Source organism: Chiloscyllium plagiosum, chromosome 3, assembly GCF_004010195.1.
Source record: "Chiloscyllium plagiosum isolate BGI_BamShark_2017 chromosome 3, ASM401019v2, whole genome shotgun sequence".
Classification (NCBI taxonomy): domain Eukaryota; kingdom Metazoa; phylum Chordata; class Chondrichthyes; order Orectolobiformes; family Hemiscylliidae; genus Chiloscyllium; species Chiloscyllium plagiosum.
In genome coordinates, this window is record NC_057712.1 from 135,281,554 (window position 1) to 135,298,439 (window position 16,886).

Sequence of the window (16,886 nt, forward strand, 5' to 3'; positions counted from 1 at the left end):
GTGAATACTTCCTATCATGACAGTCAGTCAGAGCAGCTGCAGGAGCAGAGTGAACCTGGGAGCAAACAAGAGCAGGAGCTTCTGGACAAATACTTGAGGAGGGGGGCCTGGATCAAAGTCAGTCAGAGCAGTAGCAGGAGCGGAATCCAGAGGCGGAGCTCTGGAGGTGATGTTACAACTCAACAAGTAACATAGGCTTGGCTACTCAGGAACCAAGTCCCGAGACAGAGTCATACCTAGTGGGAATTACAGTATGCACTGGTTTTTGTGGCATGCACTTTGTTAGGAACAAAAAAAAAAATGAGAAATTTAATCAGGGCAGCACGGTGGCTCAGTGGTTAGCACTGTTGCCCCACAGCACCAGGGTCCCAGGTTCGATTCCAGCCTTGGGCGACTGTCTGTGTGGAGTTTGCACATTCTCCCTGTGTCTGCGTGGGTTTCCTCTGGGTGCTCTGGTTTCCTCCCACAGTCACAAAGATGTGCAGATAAGGTGAGTTAGCCATGCTAAATTGCCTACAGTGTTAGGTGCATTAGTTAGAGGGAAATGGGTCTGGGTGGGTTACTCTTCGGAGGGTTGGTGTGGACTGGTTGGACCGAAGGGCCTGTTTCCACACTGTAGGGAATCTAATCTAATCTAATTTTGGTGAGTAGTGGATAAGGTTGTGTAATCAGTTTATTGTCTGTAGTTGCTGACGTTTAAAGTGACAAAACTTGGCTGATGAAATGCTCCTTTTGCAGTATGTGGGAAATCAGAGACATTTCCAATTAGAAAATGGTGACCACATATGCAGAAAGTATGCTCAGTTGCAAGGTCCTGATTTGCCTCTGGAGCAGCTGGAACTGCTGATGCACTCACTATGGAGCATCTACGAGGCTGAGAACGTCATGAATAAGATGTTAAGTGAGCCGTTCATACCACAAACAAAGGATACACAAACACAAAAGCAGTGGGTGACCAACCACAAGACTAGCAAGCATGGGCACACAGTACATTCCTGAAGAAGGGCTTATGCCCGAAACGTCGATTCTCCTGCTCCTCAGATGCTGCCTGGCCTGCTGTGTTTTTCCAGCACCACATTTTTCAACACATAGTACAGGAGCCCACTGTGGCTATTCTCCTCTCAGACAGATATACCACTTTGGAATCTGTTGGAGAGGATGACCTCTCAGAGGAAAAGCAACAGTCGGTACTACGACTAGCTTGTTGTAATGCAGGGAGATCTGAGGTATAGGCAAGCAGGCATGATAAAGGACTCTATGGTCAGGGGTACAGAAATGCATTTCTGTGGTGGCAATTAAGACTGCAGAATGACATGCTACCACCTGCTGTCAGGTCAAGGATGTCGGAGCAGGCACAGGACATTCTGAAAGGAGAAGGTGAGTAGTCAGAGGTCATGGTCCATATTGGTACCAGTTACACAGGCAGAAAAAAAAGAGGGGAGGTCCTACAAAGTGATTAGGGAGATAAGTTAAAAAAACAGGACCTCTGCACTTGCACCACCTGCTAGTAAGGCTAGCAATAGGAAGGTAGTATAGTTGAATGCATGGCTAAAAAGGGTGGAGTCAGAGGAGGGCTTGAGATGTCTGGATCATTGAGATTTTTCCAGGGCAGGTGACACCTGCAGGGGGGGTTTAACAGTGCCACTCAGGAGGGTTCAAAACTAGTGTAGCAGAGGAGTATCAGGAAAGAACTGGTGAAATTAGATTGGGGTGACTTTGGAGACTAAACCAACATCTGACATGTAGGAGTCGTTTAAAGGCCAATCGATCAGATTTCAGGACCTGCATGTTTCCATGAGGCTGAAAGAAAAGTCCCCCTGTTAATGAAAGCCAAAACACCATATGCTTTCTTAACAACCCTGTCCACTTGGGTGGCCATTTTAAGGGATCTATGTACCTGCACACCAAGGTACATAGTCTAATTAAAGTTCTGTTCCTCCACACTGCCAAGAATCCTATCCTTAATCCTGTACTCAGCTTTCAAATTTGACCTTCCAAAATGCATCACCTCGCATTTATCCAGGTTGAACGCCATCTGTCACCTCTCAGCCCATCTCTGCATCCTGTCAGTGTACCGCTGCAGCCTACAACAGCCCTCTATACTGTCAATGACACCTCCAACCTTTGTGTCGTCTGCAAACTTGCTGACCCATCCTTCAATCCCCTCATCCAAGTCATTAATAAAAATTACAAGCAGTAGAGGCCCAAGGACAGAGCCCTGTGGAACACCACTCACCACTAACTTCCAGGCAGAATATTTTCCTTCTACTACCACTCGCTGTCTTCTGTTGGCCAGCCAATTCTGTATCCAGACAGCTATGTTCCCCTGTATCCCATTCCTCCTGACCTTCTGAATGAGCCTACCATGGGGAACCTTATCAAATGCCTTGCTCAAGTCCATATATACCACATCCACAGCTCAACCCTCATCAACTTTTCTAGTCACATCCTCAAAGAACTCGATAAGGTTTGTGAGGCATCACCTGCCCCTCTCAAAGCCGTGTTGACTGCATTTAATCAAGCCATGCTCTTCCAGATGGTCATAAATCCTATCCCTCAGAATCCTTTCCAACACCTTGCAGACGACAGACGTGAGATTTACTGGTCTGTAATTGCTGGGGATTTCCCTATTTGCCTCTTTCCAGTCCTCAGGTACAACTCCAGTGGAGAGCGAGGATGCAAAGATCTTCGCAAGTGGTGAAGCAATCGCATTTCTCATTTCCCAAAGCAGCTGAGGACAAATCTGGTCCGGGCCTGGCGACTTGTCAATCTTAATGTTTGACAAAATTTTCAGCACATCAGCTTCCTCTATCTCTATCCATTCCAGCATGCACACCTGCTCTTCAAAGGTTTCATTCACTACAAAGTTCGTTTCTTTCGTAAAGACAGAAGCAAAAACACTCATTTAGGGCTTCCCCTACCTCCTCAGACTCCACACACAAGTTCCCTATGCTATCCCTGATTGGCCCTACTCTTTTTTTTGACCATTCCCTTATTCCTCACATAGGTGTAAAATGCCTTTGTGTTCTCCCTAATCCGTCATATGTAAGACAAAACCCTCAAGTACAAAAAGCAGAAAACTACTTGAACAAGAATGTAGGAAGGCCAGCAGAGACCATGAAACATCCTTGGCAAATAGGATTATGTATAAAATGCCATGGGATACTATGGGTGCAGAAGGATAGCTAGGGAAAGGATAGCCTCATTCCTGATGAAGAGTTTATTAGATTGGACTAGATTACTTATTGTGGAAACATGCCCTTCAGCCCAACAAGTCCACACCGACCCTCCGAAGAGCAACCCACCCAGACCCATTCCCCTACATTTATCCCTTCACCTAACACTATGGGCAATTTAGCATGGCCAATTCACCTAACCTGCACATTTTTGGTGTGGGAGGAAATCCACGCAGACACGGGGAGAAATGTGCAAACTCCACATAGATAGCTGCCTGAGGCAGGATCTGAACCGGAGTCTCCGGCGCTGTGAGGCAGCAGTGTTAGCCACTATGCCGCCCCGAAGCTTATGTCCAAAATGTTGATTCGCCTGCTCCTTGGATGCTGCCTGACCAACTATGCTTTTCCAGCACCACACTCTTCGACTCGAAAGGATAGGGTCCACTCAAGAACAAAGGGGGAATTTACACATGGAGCCAGAGGAAGTGGTTGAGGTCCTTCATAAATATTTCACATCGGTATTCACTGAGGAGAAGGGCATGGATAATGGTAAGATTATGGAGGAGTTTATTGATAGTCTAAGGGATGTCGATATTAAAGAGGAAGTGGTGTTGGGTGCATTAACATCTCATCCAGGATACTGAGAGGGGCATGGGAGGAGATTGCTGGGGCCTTGACAGAAATCTTTGTATCGTGTTTAGCCACAGGCAAGGCTCCAGAAGGCTAGCAAATAACTAATGTTATTCCTTTGTTTAAGATGGGCAACAAGGATAATCCAGGAAATTGCAAGCCGATAAGCTTACGTCAGTGGTAGGGAAATTATTAGAGAAGTTTCTCAGAGACAAGATTTGCTCGCACTTGGAGATGAATGAATTTATTACTGAAAATCATTCATGGTGTTTTGCAGGACTGGTCTTGTCTCAAAAACTTGCTTGAGTATTTGAGGAAGTGAAGATGATGATTGATAAAGGTAGGGCAGTGGATGTTGCCTACATGGACACTATAAAGCACTTGACAAAGTCTCTCATGGTCCAGAAGATCATATTGCACGGAATCATTTGGAGTTGGCAAGTTGGGTACAAAATCTGCATGGTCATAAAAGACAGAGGGTAGTTGTGGAGGGGACAATTTTTCACTGGAGGTTTGTGAACTGTGACATTACACAAGGATCAGTGTTAGGACTCTGTTTTATATATGTACATAAATGATGTGGATGAAAATATAAGTGATCTGATTAGTAGATTCACAGATGACACAAAAATTAATGGAGTTATGAAAATGAGGAAGGAAATCAAAGGATGCAGCTTGATCAGTTGGAAAGCTGGGCAGAGAAATAGCAGATGGAGTTTAATCCAGGCAAGTATGAGATGATCCAGCTTGAGAGGTCAAATACAACAGGAAAGTATAGTGTAAAAAGCCAGAACCTTAAGACACAGGAATTTTTGGGTGCAAGTCCATAGCTCCCTGAAAGTGGCAACATAAGTGGATAAGGGAGTAAAGGCTACATGTGGCATGCATGCCATCATCTGTCAGAGCACTAAGTATAAAAGTTGGCAAGTCACATTGCAGCTATGCAAGACTTTAATTAGACTATATTTGGAATAGTACGTGCAGTTCCGGTCGCCATATCAAAGTACACGGATAACTTTAGAAAGGTTGCAAAAGAGGTTTACCAGTATATTGCTCGAATTGGAGCGTAGTAGCTGTTAGGAGGGTTTGGTCAAACTTGAATCGTTTTTTTTCTGGAGTGTCAAAGGCTGAAGGATGACCTGATTTAATTATGTAATGAGAGGTATGGATAGGTTGTATAGTCAGTCTTTTTCCCAGGATGCAAATGCCAAATACAGATGAGAATAGGTTTAAAGTGAGGGGAAAAGTTTAAAGGAGATATTCAAAGAAAGTTATTTATTAAAAAGGGTGCCTGGAATGCACTGCCAATGTAGATGGTAGATGCAAATATGATAGCAAAGTTTAAGAGGCATTTCGACAGACACATAACGTAGCAAGGAATGGAGACATATGGATCATGTGCAGGCAGATGGGATAAATTTAGAACAGCATCACAATTGGCAGACATTGTGAGCCAAGGGGCATATTCCTGTGCTGTACTATATTGTTCTATGTAACATGGGTGACTGGTTGTGATCCTTGGTCACAAAAGGTAACCAGTAATGGCACAACTTATATTGTGTGCTCAGTTTAAGTTCAGTGTCGGGAAAACTTCCAGAAACAATTCTTCAGAATAGAATTCTCACATGTAAAAGTAATGATTAGTAAAGTAACAGATTTCATGTCTATCAAAAAGTTTATTTCAAATAGCTAACAGAAAGGGCTGATGATTGATGTTGTTGACTTGCATCAACATAAATAACTCACATCAATTTGTGAAAAATGTTATCGGTCATGGAATAAAAGGGCCAGTAGCAATCTGGATAGAAAATTTACTGAGTGATAAGAAAGGGAGTGTAATAGGTATTTTTCAGATTAATAGAATGCCTGTAATGAAGGTTCCCAGGGTCAGTATTGGGATCCATGCTTTTCCTGATATGTATTAATGATCTACATCTTGATGTGAAGGGGGCAATTTCAAAGTTTGCAGATGATATGGAACTTAGAAGTGTCATAAACTTTGAGGACAGGATCAAACTTCAGCAGGACATAGAAAAGTTGGAGGAGTGGGCAGATGGGTGACAAATGGAACTTACCTCACAGAAATGTAAGATGTTGCATTTGGATGAAAACACTTGGGACAGATGAAATAAGGGAAATAATTCTAAAAGGGGTGAGGAGCAGAGGGACCCAATTGTATATGTGCATAGAAAATTCAAAGTGGCAGGACAGCTGAAGACAGTAGTTAATAAAGCATACAGTAACCTGGATTTCATTAACAGACACTGCACAACAGCAAGGTTATGCTAATTCTGTATAAGACATCAGCTACTATGTTGTGTACAGCTCTGGGCACCACACTGCAGGAAAGTGTAGAGAGTGCAAGAAAAATTTATAAGAATGATTCCAGGCAAGAATATCTTCAATTATGAGAACAGAATGGAAAGGATGGGGACTGAGCTTCTTGGAGAGAAGGAAGCAAAGATCTGACAAATGCTTTTAAAATCATGAACAGACAGCAGACTGGATAGGGAGAAACTATTCTTGCATGTAAAATGATCAAGAACATATGGACAAAGATTTAAAGTGACTAATAAAAAGCTTTTTCATGTATGGTGGTGGCAAGTTCAATTGACCAATTTAAGAGGGCATTAGATGATTATTTGAATAGAAGGAAAATGTGCAATGGCATTTAGAGAAAGCAAGAGAATGGCTCTTTGTCACAGTGGTCATTTGTAGAACTGGTGCAGATTAATGCACTGTATTATTTTTGTGATTCTGTGGTATTACAAGCAAAGGATTTCAAAATCTGCATTTGTATTCAAACATTCACGTTTTGTGCAACTTTTACTGGCCAAACCGCATTTTAGGAGCTGTCACTTCATTTCATTCATACAAACTGCAATATTAAGAATTTTGTTTGGTATATTGAGTAGATTAAAGGCATAAATGATTAATCATCCCAAGCTGATGAATTCATTGTTGCACCAAAATTAAACAGATATTGGTGCGTTTTTTTTTCCCCAAGAAAACGAGACATTACCTTGAAGCATTCAAGTTTCTCAAGGCTTTGAATTTTAAAAAAGAAAATATTTTAAAAAAGATTGCACTCATGCTGAACTTGAGGCTTGTGCATATTCTGAGATTCTGAATAGTTGGAGTGGCACAAGAGCTTGCAATTGAGTACAGTAGCACTTAAAAGTCTAAACTAAGCTGTCACCAGAGACATAGAATCATTTTACCTTCACCTCTTAGCACATAAATCCACTTTGATTTAACAGAAATCAGGATCAGGCCAACTCAACACATGGACGATAAAGATCACATCTTTTTAGTTTAATATATTTTGGACTGTGAGCCAAAATAGGGAAAGGACAGCTTTAAACCAAGAACTGTGGAAGGAATTACTGCACTTTTAAAAACCAAGTTACTGGAACTCATTGCGAGTTGTATTTATACTTTTGCTTTATTCAAGCAATTGTGGAGGGGATTAACAAAGGAATCATGTATGAACAGAATAACCTTTAACCAGAGACAGATTGCTGACTGGCTTGTGCAATTCAGACCAGTTGCATAGGCCAGGAGTCCTAGCATCACAACAACTTTCTGACTGGCTCCTGGGCAATAGACAGCTTGTGAGCAATTTATAGGCAGAGGCCTCCAGACTGCAAAACAAACAGGATCTCTCTCTCTCTCGCTTTGTATTGAAGTAACCAAAAACTGGAGGATAGCTACCTGTAAGTTATTGCGTCTTAACCAGTAACTGAAACATTGAATAAATGAGTCCATCCGTGACTTCGGCAAAGAACTAGAAAAATCTGGAAATCAGAAGATTTGAGAGAAAGCATAAGGGACACCTCAATCAATCTTGTTGATTGATGCCATTGAACAGTTTCTCCCCAGATTTTATTTTCTTCCATCCATAATATCTGTTTGTTTGTGGCTGCCTCTATGCAAGAGTAGTTGTTTAATAAGAGGCTTATAGTAGCATGTAACAGAACTACATGTTAATAATTCACATTTCAGTTTTACTGTAGTTAGAATTGATTTAATTCTAATAATTATTAGCTCATATTAAGTAGTTAAAGCTATTCAATGCTTTCTGTTAATTAGTGTCCATCAAGCAAATAAATGGAGGACTTTTGAGTAACTTGATTAAATCTTTAACTTCAGTGATGAAGCTGGAAGGAGTGGGCCTCAAGGCTTTCCCAAGTGGCTGCTGACTGGACACACACTTACATTTAGCTTTGGGAATGTTATGAGAAACAGGACAATAAAGTGTAGAAGTATAAGGAAACTTAGTGAAGGACAGAACCAGAAGACTTGCAAATATAATTTAGAATTCAAAAATATACAGAGGAACCTCGATTACCCAGCATTTGATTATCCGAATATCGGATTATCCAGCAAGATTGCAGTGTCCCAATGCTCAGCTAAACTAAGCTATCTGGCATTCGCTAATCCAGGATTCGGTTAGCCGAGTGAAATACTGCCCTCCCATGTCCTTTGAATAATCGAGGTTCCTCTGTAATCTTATGGTTTAGTCAGTAGATGCTTCAAACTCACCCAGCCCATCAAACCTGGACGTAATTCACAGAAGAACTTCAGATCAAAGTTTCTGATACGAGGATTCAGTTCACGCCCAATAAAGAAGTCATAAATAAAACTACCTGCAAACCAATACAGACGAAGTAATTACAATGTGTGCTTTATTTATAATAGTAATTACACAGAGGGTGGTGCGTGTATGGAACAAGCCTGAGGAAGTGGTAGAGGCAGGTACAATTACAACATTTGAAAGACATATGAATAGGAAGGTTGAAAAGAGATATGGACCAAATGCTGGCAGGAACCAAAGGGCTTGTTTCCATACTGTATGATTCTATGACATCAGATATGCTCATTTAATTAAAATAGGAACTTTTCACTTCAACTGTCTACACATTTGTTTCCGAATTGTTCGCTGTCAGTGGATCAGTTTGTATTTAATTTCCTTGGGTAAAATGATAATGAAACAGTGCAGTCTGGTCCAGAACAAAAGGAGAATACCATTGGTAGCTTAGAACCTTGCTCAGATAGCCAATATTTAGCATAAACTAATTCTACATTGAGGTGGCAGCAAAAACAGGAGATTTGGAAGAAGGAACAGAAAGCGATTTACATATAGGCAGTCTTTGCAACTGTCATAGGTGATCATAAAGGTGGTTGCCTGCAGTTTGTCAAGGCTCATGCCTCACTGAACACCTCTGAGTTGTTAATACAGAGGTGCAAAAATTTAAACAAGATTACATTTTCATAGAATTTATAGGTTCAAGTTTTATTGGGTGATTATCTGCAAACCCTTATTTTGACCCAGTTATGATCATTACAAAGGTAAGTTACAAACTAAATCCATTTAGATTATGAATATAGAGGAGGTTGTAAAAGCAAACGCTCTGATAATTAATCATGAAAAATAACCTTTACAGCAAGCTCTGGAACTGCCTTGCTAGTCTCTGCAAATACACTTCCCTCTCCTTTAAGATACTCCATTGTTTTGACTTAACCAAGTTTTCAGTCACCTGTCCTGATAGTGCAAAACTACAATGGATTAATGCTCCTATGAGATACTTTACCATGCACAAAATTCAAATATGTTCAATATGGGGAGAAAACTGCTTGAAATATAAAAAGCTTAGCAAGGAATCAAGAAGGGATATTTAGATGACTAAGGTGGAGCATAAGTGATCAGTTTGAAGGCGGTTAAATAAAAAGGGCTTTTATAATGTGTGAGAAAAGTTTAAAAAAAGCTGCTCAAAGAAAAGATTGGTACACACAGAAATAAGGTGGTCATCTTGTACTTAGGTGAGGAAGTGTCAGGGATTCAGAAATACTTAGTCTCACATTTCAGAAGGTTGAATTAGGAGAAATAGTAATGAAACATTCAGAGGCACAAACTCATCAGACTTTGACAATATAGATCACAGGAATATTAACAGTAATTGTTAGAAAGATGGGGATTCAACAAGTTTATCTTCTGATGTTATAATGGAATTGATGTCTAATTATGAATCTAGAATATTGAAGCAGCTTTGGGAAGGAGTAACTGAACGCTACTGTGAACGGAAATCGAGCTAAAAGTATTCCTAAGGTCAAGAGATTGAATTGTGTTGGTAAATTCAAGGCCTTAGAAAGAAAAGAAGAACAGGAGTCAGCTTGCTGGCCCTTGGGCCTACTTGGCCATTCACTAATAATAATGACTGAACACTCAAGTTAGTACTTTGTTCCTGCCTTCTCCCTATACCCTTTGATCCATTTAACTTTAAGAACTAGATCTAACTGCTCCCTGAAAACATTTAAGATGTGGGCTAATCAGCATAGCTCTGTAAAGGTCAGGTCACATTCTACCGACTAAACTTGGTCATTTTAAACATCACAAAACAGTTACATGTTCAGCAGTACTTAAAAGTTTCACATAAATCAAATGAGTCACAAAACGAAGGCATGTGACACTTAAAGATAGGCAAACAATGAACAGGGAGCTGCTCATTTTATATTCATTTATCATTGATTGCGGATTGGATTTGGGAAAAGGACTGTTTCACAGCAAGAGACTGAGAAAACAATGATTGTACTCTAACAAAACAAGGCACTGAAACTCACTGCAAGTTGTGTTTACACAGCTGCCTGACAAGGCAGATGTGTGCATGCGCGCGTGCAGTAAGAGAGGCCTGGCTCTGAAGTGTGTACACAAAGTGAGATTTGGCTGGTAACAAAAAGTAACCGACTGGTTTGAGTGGGCTAACCAATCACGGATGCCAAAGGGCATCAGCCTGACAACTCTCCAACTGGTTCCTGGGTATCTAAAAAATCTTGAGGTGTGAACGCTACAGTGAGAAACCCTTAAATGACTGGAACGGAAGGTGATCACTCCCTACATAAAAATACCTGAAGTCTGAAAAATGCAAGTTATTTTCTCCCACTATCTGCTGTAAGCCATTGCTTTTAACCAATAATTCAACATTTTATAAATTTGTGAACCAGTCATTCTGTACCCCCGTGAAGTAAAAGAACCTGAGTGAAAAGCTCAGACAACAGCAAGATAAAAGGAATATCCCATTAAGTTCTGAGGACTAGTACTACTGAATGGTTTCCCCAGTTTCTTCCCCCCCCCCCCCCCCCGTATGTAAGGGTTTAACAGTTTTGAGATGTGGTGTCAAAGAAAATTCAATGGAGAGAACAAAGGAACAGAATATTATTTAAACGGAGTACAAGTACAGAAAGCTGCAACATATAAGAAATTGGGGGAACTTGTAGACGAAATATAGAAAGCTGGCACAAATCAGGAAGGCTAATGCAATGTTGACCCTTATTTCAAGGAGATTGGAGTATAAAGGGAGGGAATGTCTAACACCTTGTACAAGGTGCTAGGGAGACCACATCTGGAATACTGAGAGCAATTATCATCTCCTTGTGCAAGAAAAGATAGTGTGCATTGGAGTAAGTTCAGAGAAGATCCATTTAGCTGATCCCTGATACGGAGGAATTGACTGATCAGTAAAATTTAAACAGGTTGGGATTCTTTCATTTTTTCGGCAGCAGTTGCAGTGGGAGGGGCAACAGCAAGGACCAGGGGGCTGACGGGAAGGTAAATTTAAAGTATAAAAACTTACCTTGTGTACAGGTGGAGCGCACGATGAGCAGGAGCGGACATGGGACTGCTGGGTAAGTGAAGTTATATATTTGGGCTGTTGTTTTACCCGAAACACTAGTCTGGTAGTGTCTCTCAGCCATCCTCCTCCTCGAACCAAAAAAAAAGTTTGTGCACTGGATTGGTAAGTTGACTAGATTTTTAAAAAAGTTTTAAGTAGTCTCGTTGGGAATTTAGAATATGGGAATGGTGGTTAGGGCAGTTGAATGTTCCCCCAGCAGAATGTGGGAGTTAAGGATCACCATGACTGTCCCTGCTGATTGCATCAGCGGCAAACGCACCCAACTCCAGTTCCTCGAAAACTGCATTAGGGAACTGGAGCTGGATGAACTTCGGATCATTGAGAGGACTTACAGGGAAGGGAGCCACATTTCAGGTACAAAAAGAACGTAGCTGGGGACGGAAAGGGAACCAGCAGGCATTCCAGGGATCTCCTGTGGCCGTTCCCCTCAACAAAAAGTATACTGTTTTGGATACTGTTGGTGGAGACAACTTATCAGGGGCAAGCAATGGGGCATGGGTCTCTGGCATAGACATAGAAGCAGAAATCAGGTCATTCAGCCCACTGAATCTGCTTCACCATTCTATCATGGCTGATGGGTTTCTCAACCCCATTTTCCCTCTTTGTCCCTGTAACCCTTGATCACTTTGACAATTAAGAATCTGTCTGTCTTAAAGAGACTCCCGACTTCGAAACTTTCTCCCCGCCTCTATTCTTCCTACCAAAGTGCATGACCTCACATTTTCCCACCTTGTCCCCCATCTGCCACTTCTTTGCGCAATCTCCAAAACTGTCCAAATCCTTCTGCAGCCTCCCTGCCTTCTCAGTGCTATCTGTCACTCTGCTTATCTTTGTATTGTCTGCAAACTTAGCCAGAATACCCTCAGTTCCTTCATCCAGATCGTCAATGTGAAAAGTTGTTGTCCCAACACTGAGCCTTACAGAACACCACTTGTCACCAACTGCCATCCCAAGAAAGACACTTTTATCCCCACTCTCTGCTTTTGACCAGAGCTTCTATCCATGCTAGCGCCTTGCCTCTAACACCATCAGCGATCATCTTACTCAGTAGCCTCCTGTGTGGGACCTTATCAAATGCCTTCTTTAAGTCCAGACAGATAACATCTATTGACTCTTCTTGGTCTAACCTGCTTGTTACTTCCTCAATGAATTCTAGCAGATTTGTCAAGCATGACCTCTCCTTAATGAAACCATTCTGACTTTGCCCTATTTAACCATACACATCTAAATATTCAGAAATCTCATAATTCACAATGGATTCCAGGATTTAACCCATGACCGAAGTTAGGGTATTCGGTCTGTAATATTCCATATTTTGTCTTACTCCCTTTTAAAATAGGGGTGTCATGTTAGTGATTTTCCAGTCCTCAGAGACCCATTCTGATTCTAGTAATTCCTGAAAGATCACCACTAATGCCTCTACTATCTCTTCAGCTATCTCCCTTAGAACTCAGGGGTGTAGTTCATCTGGTCCAGATGATTTATCTACCTTTAGACCACTCCGTTTTTCTTGCACCTTCTCTTTGGTGATGGCCACCATACTCATCTCTGCCCCCTCACTCTCTTGAACATTTAGGATATTACTCATGACTTCCATCGTGAAGACTGACGCGAAGTAATTATTCAGTTCCTCAGCCACTTCCTTGTTCCCCACTACTATCTCTCCTGTGCCCCAATGTCCACTTTTGCCTCTTTTGCCCTTTATATTGTTACAACGCAGAGATGAACGCCTCTCTGTTAATTAAACCAAGCACAAAGAAAAGCTCACCTCATCTTGTAATCTGTTAAAATTGGACTATTTAAAGAAAATAACAATTTTTTTAAACTCTAAAAGTGAACATTAAACAACTATTCACAATTCTAAGCCCCCTCTCTAAATTGATTATCTGCCTCCAATGCTATAACAATATGCTGTTCCAATAAGACACATTAAAGTTACATCAACTTAACTTCAAACCACACAGCCGCTGTCATCTTCTGTGACTTTCTTCTTCTGGCTGAAGATCTCTCTGGATTGTCCTTTCTTTTTACTGTGAATATGTTTCCTATGAAAAGGTACCTTTAACAGAGAGTGTTTCCTAATTTCTTAGGCAGCAAAATGTTAGATCTCCCGGTGTTTCTGTCTCGATGTTGGCAAAACCAAAATTCAAACGCAATTGGGTTTTAGTTTCCTGGGGCATAATTTAACTGTTTGGTTAATTTCAAATTGTTGTCAAAACAGCAAACCATTCAATTATCAATTTCACAGCCAAAATATTACATATTTTCAATGTTTCAGAACAGATGGGGACATTAGTCATACCACAGGTGCTTGTAATCTTTCAGTTCAGAACATCATTCTCTTTCTCAAAGGTACAGTACATGCCTTCAGCTTCATAACAATATATCTAAAGAAACACTTACATATTACTGGCTAGCTTACCCTCATATTTAATCTTCTCCTTCCTGGTTTCTTCTTTTGTTGCCCTCTGTTGGTCTTTGTAAGCTTCCCAATGCCCTTCGCCACCTTATACGCTTTCTCTTTTGCTCTTCGCTATCCCTGACCTCCTTGGTCAGCCACGGTTGCCTCATCCTCCCTGTACCATGCTTCTTTTTCCGTGGGATTAATCTCTCCTAATATGGGGAGAACTCCACACAGACAGACAGTGACCAGAGGGTGGAATCAAATTGGGTCTCTGTTGCTGTGAGGCAGCAGTGCTCACCACTGAGCCACCGTGCTGCCCATATTTGGGCTATACTCCTCTAAACCATTCTTATTCAGAAACCCATCCTGATATCTTTTAAATGCAGTAATTGTAGCTGCTTCCACAACCTCCTCTGGCAGCTCATTCCATACACGCAACACCCTCTGCATGAAAAACATGGTTCCTTTTACATCTTTCCCCTCACATCTTAAACTTATACCCACTAGTTTTGGGCTCCCCTACCCTGGAAAAAGACCTTATCTATTCGCCCTATCCATGCCCCTTATGATTTTACAAATCTCTCGAAGGTCACCCCTCAGCCTCTGACGCTCCAAGGAAAACAGCCCCAGCCTATTCAACCTCTCCCTGTAGCTCAAATCCTCCAACCCTGGCAACATCCTTCCAATAGGTAGGAGACCAGAACTGCATGCAGTATTTCAAAAGTGGTCTAACCAATGGCCTATACAGCCACAACATGACCTGCCTACCCCTCTACTCAATGGTCTGACCAATAAAGAAAAGCATACCAAACACCTTTTTCACTAACCTATCTACCTGCAACTCTACTTTCAAGCAACTGTGAACCTGCACTCTTTGTTCAGCAACACTCCCCATTAAGTGTAAAAGACCTGCCCTGATTTGCCTTTCAAAATAACAGCACCTCACATTTATCGGAATTAAACTCCATCTGCCACTCCTCAGCTCATTGGCTCATCTGATCAAGATCCCATTGTACTCGGAGGTAACCTTCTTCGCTGTCCACTATACCTCCAATTTTGGTGTCATCTGCAAACTTACTAACTATACCCATGATCACATCAAATCACTGACATAAATGACAAAAAACAGTGGACCCAACACCAATCCTTGTGGCACATCACTGGTCACAGGCCTCCAGGCCTCTCCACCACCACCTTTGAGCCAGTTCTGTACCCAAATGGCTAGAAGAAGAAAATTTATAGCCCAGGAACAGGTCCTTCAGCCCTCCAAGCCTAAGCCAATCCAAATCCACTGTTTAAACCTATCGTGCAGTTCCTAAGGATCTGTATCCCTCTGCTTCCCACCTACTTATACATCTGTCCAGACACACCTTAAATGAATCTACCATGCCTGCCTCTACTACCTCTGCTGGCAACACGTTTCAAGCACCTACACCCTCTGTGTAAAGTACTTTCCACATGTATCCCCCTTAAACCTTTCTGCTCGCATCTTGAACACGTGACCTCTCATTATTGAATCCCTCACCTGAGAAAAAAAAACTTATCTCTACTCACCCTGTCTATACCTTTCATGATTTTGTAGACCTCAAATCAGGTCTCCCCTCAATCTTCTTTTCTTTCCCTAATGAAAACAATCCTAACCTACTCAACTTCTCTTCATAGCTAGCATCTTCCATATCAGGCAACATCCTCGTAAACCTTCTCTGCACCCTCTCCAAAGCTTCCCCATCCTTTTGGTAATGTGGCAACCAGAACTGTACATGTGGCCAAACCAAAGTCTTGTACAATTTTAACAAGATCTGCCAACTCACATTCAATACCCTGTCCGATGAAGGCAAGCATACCATATGCCTTCTTGACCACTCTATCCACCTGTGCAGCCACCTTCAGGGTACAATGGACCTGAACTCCCAGATCTCTCTGCTCATCAAATTTTCCCAAAGCTCTTCCGTTTACAGTGTAGTTTGCTCTAGAATTCGACCTTCCAAAATGCATCACCTCACATTTGCCCAGATTGAACTCAATCTGCCACTTCTCCGCCCAATTCTCCAGTCTATACATATTGTCCTGTATTCTTTTGACAGTCCCCTATGCGTTCTGCTGCTCCAACAATCTTCGTGTCATCTGCAAATGTATTGCTCAGACCACCAAATGCCCTCTTCCAGATCATTTATGTATATTACAAACAAGAGTAGAGCCAGCAATGATCCCTATGGAACACCACTTTGGAGAATACAGAAATGGAGAATACAGAAATGGAGAATGGTCACCTTTCTCCATTTTGGGAAACTCCCTTCAACTACAACCCTCTGTCTCCTGTTGCTCAACCAGTTCTTTATACACCTACTTAGAACACCCTGCACACTATGTGACTTCACTTTCTCCATTAGTTTACCATGGGAAACCTTATCAAAATGCTTTACTAAAGTTCATGTATATGACATCTACAGCCCTTCTTTCAATCAATCAACTCGGTCACTTTCTCAAAGAATTCTATAGTCAGTAAGGCACAATCTCCCCCGCATAAAACCATGTTGCCTATTACTGATAGGATCTATCTTTATTTGGAAGAGAATGGGCTTATCACCCAATACCTTCTCCAGCAACTTTCCCACCACTGACGTCAGGCTCACTGGTCTGTAGTTACCCAGAATATCCCTATTACCCTTTTTGAACAGGGAGACAACATTAGCAACTCTCCAGTCCTCTAGCGCTTTACCTGATGTTTAAGAATGCTACAAAGATACCTGTCAGGGCCCCAGTTATTTCCTCTCTAGTCTCCTTCAGCAACCTGAGATAGATCCCATCAGGTCCTGGGAATTTGTCCAGCTTAATATCCTTTAGCCTACCCAACACATTCTGCCTCCTTATGTCAACGTGATCCATCATGTCCCTCTCCTTAGTGAACACTGATACAAAGTAATCATTGAGAATCTCACCCATTTTCTCAGATTCGTCACACAACCTTCCTTCCTTATCCTTTAG

The 16,886-nt window shown here is 41.7% G+C and overlaps 1 protein-coding gene across 1 annotated transcript in view; it reads right to left on the bottom strand.

The window, feature by feature from the left end:
- Positions 1–16,886, bottom strand: part of lbr (lamin B receptor) — a 100,033-nt gene that overhangs the window by 15,184 nt on the left and 67,963 nt on the right. Inside the window, exon 9 of the mRNA XM_043687384.1 lies at positions 8,352–8,455. Coding sequence (XP_043543319.1) covers positions 8,352–8,455 — 104 coding nt within the window. The remainder of the gene's footprint in view (positions 1–8,351; positions 8,456–16,886) is intronic.